The 6,125-nt window shown below is 46.7% G+C and overlaps 1 protein-coding gene across 3 annotated transcripts in view; it reads left to right on the forward strand.

Moving 5' to 3' along the window:
* The window catches only part of LOC101676103 (desmoplakin), a 46,070-nt gene extending 41,149 nt beyond the window's left edge, over positions 1-4,921 (forward strand). For all 3 annotated transcript variants that reach the window (XM_013056815.2, XM_045067038.1, XM_013056814.2), the window contains exon 24: positions 981-4,921. In XM_013056815.2, coding sequence (XP_012912269.1) covers positions 981-4,229 — 3,249 coding nt within the window. In that variant the 3' untranslated portion in view covers positions 4,230-4,921. The remainder of the gene's footprint in view (positions 1-980) is intronic.
* The last annotated feature ends 1,204 nt before the right edge of the window (positions 4,922-6,125 follow it).

Raw genomic sequence — 6,125 nt, forward strand, 5'->3', positions numbered from 1 at the left:
TAAATCGTTTGCTCTTCTTCCAGCTGGTCTCGGCCATGCTCCTGCTCCCGGGATTGGATACTCCTGAACTCTCTGCTTTTCCTGCCGCTTGCCGCGCTGCTCCCTGTCGTAACCCAGGCCACTGCTCTGCCCTAGTGTAATTTCAGTGCCGTGTGCCCTTCTCTGCTCCCCTTGCTTTGATGCCCCTCTGAGTGGAACCGCTGTCTGGCCCTGCCTTTCGAACATTAGCGGGGGTGTAACAGCCAGAGTTTGTCTTCTGAACGGTCCACTCTATTTTCTAGAAGATAGCTCTTCACTTAATGAGCTCTAACCTGCATTTTTCATGAAGGTTTCTGATAAAAGCCATATTAAAGGGGCTTAAAAATCACCTTTTCTTTTTTGCTTACGTGCTTTTTCTGCATGCATTATCCAATTCTCTTTTGATCATTATTCAAATCTATTTTGATCACCACCCTAATATGTTTCTTTTTGTTTGCCTTTTCTTCTTTTAACCCCTAATTTACAAATACCTTCTTTAAGTTCTAATATGATTGGCTTCTGTAGACAATATTTGTGTGGGGCTGGGTGTGGGGTGTGCATACGTCCGTAGATTTATTTTGCTTTATTAAATATGTTAGTGTAGATGTAACAGGTGGGATGTAGGTGTTAGCAGGTGCGATGACCCGGGAAACAAAACCCCCTATATTTTTTCAAACCGTAATTCCTGTTAAGAACAAGAGAGGTCTACAGCTTCTCCTAGTTCCTTCTAAAACAATAGTAAGTATGAAGCCATTTATCAAAGTGGCACCCTATATTTACGGAATTTATTTTTTTGTGAATTTATAATATAAAATAGCAGTATATCCAGGGAACACAGAGGAAGGGAAAATAAGTAAACAAGTTTTTTTTTTTTTTAAATGTAGGAAATAGATTGAATTATGATCACCATATGATACAATCACAACATTATTTCTTCCCATTTCTCTCTTTTTAAATTGCAGGCATCGAACAGGATTCAGGAATCCAAGAACCAGTGCACTCAGGTGGTGCAGGAAAGGGAGAGCCTTCTGGTGAAGATCAAAGTTCTGGAGCAGGACAAGAGCCGGCTGCAGAGGCTGGAGGATGAGCTCAACCGCCTGAAAACAGCGCTGGAGGCAGAAAGCAGGCTGAAGCAGCGCCTGGAGTGCGAGAAGCAGCAGATCCAGAATGACCTCAACCAGTGGAAAACCCAGTACTCCCGCAAGGAAGAGACCATTAGGAAGATCGAGTCGGAGAGAGAAAAGAGCGAGAGGGAGAAGAACAGCTTCCGGAGCGAGATCGAGAGACTGCAGGCCGAGATCAAGAGGATCGAGGAGCGGTACAGGCGCAAGCTGGAGGACTCCACCAGGGAGACGCAGTCGCAGCTGGAAACAGAGCGCTCCCGCCTTCAGAGGGAGATCGACAGGCTCAAGCAGCGTCCCTACGGCTCCCACCGGGAGACCCAGACTGAGTACGAGTGGACCGTCGACTCCTCCAAGCTGGTGTTCGATGGACTGAGGAAGAAAGTGACGGCCATGCAGCTCTACGAGTGCCAACTGATTGACAAAACAACCTTGGACAAACTGTTGAAGGGGAAGAAGTCCGTGGAGGAGGTTGCCTCTGAAATCCAACCTTTCCTTCGGGGTGCGGGAGCCATCGCCGGAGCATCTGCTTCCCCGAAGGAGAAGTATTCCTTGGTGGAGGCCAAGAGGAAGAAGTTAATCACCCCAGAATCCACAGTCATGCTCCTGGAGGCCCAGGCAGCTACAGGCGGTATAATCGACCCCCACAGGAATGAGAAGCTGACTGTGGACAATGCCATCGCTCGGGACCTCATCGACTTCGATGACCGCCAGCAGATATACACAGCAGAGAAAGCCATCACTGGTTTTGACGACCCGTTCTCCGGCAAGACGGTCTCTGTTTCGGAAGCCATCAAGAAAAACCTGATCGACAGAGAAACCGGAATGCGCCTGCTGGAAGCCCAGATTGCTTCGGGGGGTGTGGTGGACCCCGTGAATAGTGTCTTTTTGCCAAAAGATGTAGCGTTGGCCCGTGGGCTGATTGACAGAGATTTGTATCGGTCCCTGAATGATCCCCGAGATAGTCAGAAAAACTTTGTGGATCCAGTCACCAAAAAGAAAGTCAGTTACATGCAGCTGAGGGAACGCTGCAGAATCGAACCACACACGGGGCTGCTCTTGCTGTCGGTGCAGAAGAGAAGTATGTCCTTCCAAGGAATCAGACAACAGGTGACCGTCTCTGAGCTGGTGGATTCCGGTATACTGAGACCATCCACTGTAAACGAACTGGAATCAGGTCAGATTTCCTATGATGAGGTTGGTGAGAGAATTAAAGACTTCCTTCAGGGTTCAAGTTGCATAGCAGGCATATACAATGAGACCACGAAGCAGAAGCTTGGCATTTATGAGGCCATGAAGATTGGCTTGGTCCGACCTGGTACTGCCCTGGAGTTGCTGGAAGCCCAAGCAGCCACTGGCTTTATAGTGGATCCTGTCAGCAACTTGCGGTTACCGGTGGAGGAAGCCTACAAAAGAGGCCTGGTGGGAATTGAGTTCAAAGAGAAGCTCCTGTCTGCAGAACGAGCCGTCACTGGGTACAATGATCCCGAAACGGGAAACATCATCTCTTTGTTCCAAGCCATGAACAAGGAACTCATTGAAAAGGGCCACGGCATCCGTTTATTGGAAGCACAGATTGCGACGGGCGGCATCATCGACCCGAAGGAGAGCCATCGTTTGCCAGTTGACATGGCCTACAAGAGGGGCTACTTTAATGAGGAGCTCAGTGAGATTCTGTCAGATCCAAGTGACGATACGAAAGGGTTTTTTGACCCCAACACCGAAGAGAATCTTACGTATCTGCAGCTGAAAGAACGGTGTATCAAGGATGAGGAGACAGGGCTCTGTCTCCTGCCTCTGAAGGAGAAGAAGAAGGAGGTGCAGACGTCACAGAAGAACACTCTGAGGAAGCGTAGAGTGGTCATTGTTGACCCAGAGACCAACAAGGAGATGTCCGTTCAGGAGGCCTACAAGAAGGGCCTGATAGATTATGAAACCTTCAGAGAACTGTGTGAGCAGGAGTGTGAGTGGGAAGAAATAACCATCACTGGATCCGACGGCTCCACCAGGGTGGTCCTGGTCGACAGGAAGACAGGCAGTCAGTATGATATCCAAGACGCCATTGACAAGGGCCTCATTGACAGGAAGTTCTTCGATCAGTACCGATCCGGCAGCCTCAGCCTCACTCAGTTTGCTGATATGATCTCCTTGAAAAACGGTGTCGGCAACAGCAGTGGGATAGGGGGTGGTGTCAGCGATGAGGTTTTCAGCAACTCCCGACATGAGTCAGTGAGTAAGATTTCCACCGTTTCCAGTGTCAGGAACATAACCATCCGGAGCAGCTCTCTGTCTGACCCGCTGGAAGAATCGAGCCCCATTGCAGCCATCTTTGACACAGAAAACTTGGAGAAGATCTCCATCACGGAAGGAATCGAGCGGGGTATCGTCGACAGCATCACGGGTCAGAGGCTTCTGGAGGCGCAGGCCTGCACGGGCGGCATCATCCACCCAACCAGCGGTCAGAAGCTATCACTTCAGGACGCAGTCTCCCAGGGCCTGATCGACCAAGATATGGCCACCAGGCTGAAGCCCGCTCAGAAAGCCTTCATCGGCTTTGAAGGTGTGAAGGGAAAGAAGAAGATGTCAGCCGCAGAGGCAGTCAAAGAAAAATGGCTCCCCTACGAGGCAGGTCAGCGCTTTCTGGAGTTCCAGTACCTCACTGGGGGCCTTGTTGACCCGGAAGTGCATGGGAGGATAAGCACGGAAGAAGCCATCAGGAAGGGGTTCATCGACGGCAGAGCCGCTCAGAGGCTGCAGGACACCAGCAGCTACGCCAAAATCCTGACCTGCCCCAAAACCAAATTAAAAATATCCTATAAGGATGCCATGAATCGCTCCATGGTGGAAGATATCACTGGCCTTCGCCTTCTGGAGGCTGCCTCTGTTTCATCTAAGGGCTTGCCTAGCCCCTATAACATGTCTTCTGCCCCAGGCTCCCGCTCTGGATCCCGCTCCGGCTCTCGCTCTGGATCCCGCTCCGGCTCTCGCTCTGGTTCCCGCAGTGGGTCCCGGAGAGGAAGCTTTGATGCGACCGGGAATTCCTCCTACTCTTACTCCTACTCCTTCAGCAGTAGCTCTATTGGGCACTAGTAGTCAGTTACTTGCTATTTTCTTGGGTTCGTTTACGTGAATGTTCACTTTATTAAATACTTTACTAGAAGAAGACCTAGTGCTTGCAGTATAGTGATAGAACTTTCTGTGATTCTGAGATATAACCCTGGTTGAAATCAAGTAGTAAAGGCTGTTCTGGCTTTTTATCTTCTTAGCTCACCCGAAGTACGTAATATGCTGAGTGTAGTACGTATGACGTGGTAATCAGTTGTAAGGATAGCACAGATTGAATCTAGAGTTTGTTCTTTCCGTGTTTAGATTTTTGATCGATGCTTGTACTCTTTTAGCCTATAGTATGTATTTCTGTTCTTGGAGATGAAATTACGCTGATAATGGTTATTTTAGTCCTCATTCTGTTTCATCTAAATGCTTCCATTTTTCTGTATTAGGAGAAAATCACCCCTCCCATTCTCCCTAGAATACTCCACCGCAAACCCAAACATTTTGGAATAAGTCTCCTTTAGTTTTAGATTGTGGATTGTGTAACCTATATGCTCTTAAATGCACCCGTTTGGTTTGGCATTAATTTGACTATACGTGCATGATAGCAGCAATCTTTGCTTCTCTTTGGCCAAAGTTTTCTGTTTATTTTGCTCGTCATTTACTATGTACTTTAAAAAGGTGTCTTTATGAAGTTTGCTATTCTGGCAATAAACTTTTAGACTTTTGAAGTTTTTGAGTTTTGATTTCATATGTCTGTACACCCAAGGTATTTATCAGCATCTTTCTATTAATTATGTTAAATTATTTCTAAAACCCTCTGTTTACTAAATACCTATTAGGAAACACCATTAGGGCACCTGGGTGGCTAGGTTGGTTAAACAGCTGCCTTCAGGTCAGGTCATGATCCTAGGGTCCTGGGATCGAGTCCCATATCTGGCTCCCTGCTCAGTGGGGAGCCTCTCCCTCTGTCTGCCGCTTTGCCTACTTATGCTCTCTCTCTCTCTCTCTCTCTGGCAAATAAATAAATAAATAAATATTTTAAAAGAAAGATTTAAAAAAAAGACCAATGAAAAAAACTATTTTAGTTCTGAATTCTTGCGGGAAGCTGGTCTTTTGTAGTTTATTCAACATCTCTCAAGTGCCTGTTGTGTGCCAAGCAGTGTACAGAGGTCAAGTCACAGATCAATGCCCCGTTCTTGTTTATTCTGGACAATAAGTTCTAAGGAGCATGGGCAAAAGTCACCATAATCCCATTAAAAAAAAATGAAGTGGCTCAGATTCCATTCGGGTATTTTCCAAATACATGGGGTTTCATTTTGTCCCCTAAGAGGAAAGAATTGTCATCGAATCTATAAAAACAAGTCCTGAAGAGTTCTTGACTCTCTGTTGAAGGACAGTGAGATATAAACCTTTTCTCTGTATCAAAGAGAAACTTTTGAAATTCAGACATTTGTCGTTAAATCAACACGACCTTTCTGAATACTTACTACGTCTAGGATTAGGCTAGGTACTATGAGGATTCAACAGAATTTACCAGCCACCTGACTTCAAGACATTTGCAGTCTGGGTGGGGACAGGAGACACATATAAAGCAATCAGAGGGACAACTTTCCTATATCAGCAGTATGTATTAATATACTCAAACATTTTTGTATTGTGTTATGTTAGTCACCATATAGTATGTCATTAGTTTCTGATGCAGTGTTCCAAGATTCATTGTTTACGTATAACACCCAGTGCTCCATGCAACACGTGCCCTCCTTAATACCCACCACCAGGCTCACCAACCTCCCATCCCCCTCCCTTCCAAAACCCTCAGTTTGTTTCTCAGAATCTACAGTCTCTCATGGTTCATCTCCTCCTCCGATTTTCCCCCCAATTCACTTTTCCCTTCCTTCTCCTAATATTCTCCATGTTATTCCTTGTGCTCCA

This window comes from Mustela putorius, unplaced genomic scaffold (assembly GCF_011764305.1).
Source record: "Mustela putorius furo isolate JIRA1106 unplaced genomic scaffold, ASM1176430v1.1 tig00003870_pilon_pilon_pilon, whole genome shotgun sequence".
Lineage (NCBI taxonomy): Eukaryota > Metazoa > Chordata > Mammalia > Carnivora > Mustelidae > Mustela > Mustela putorius.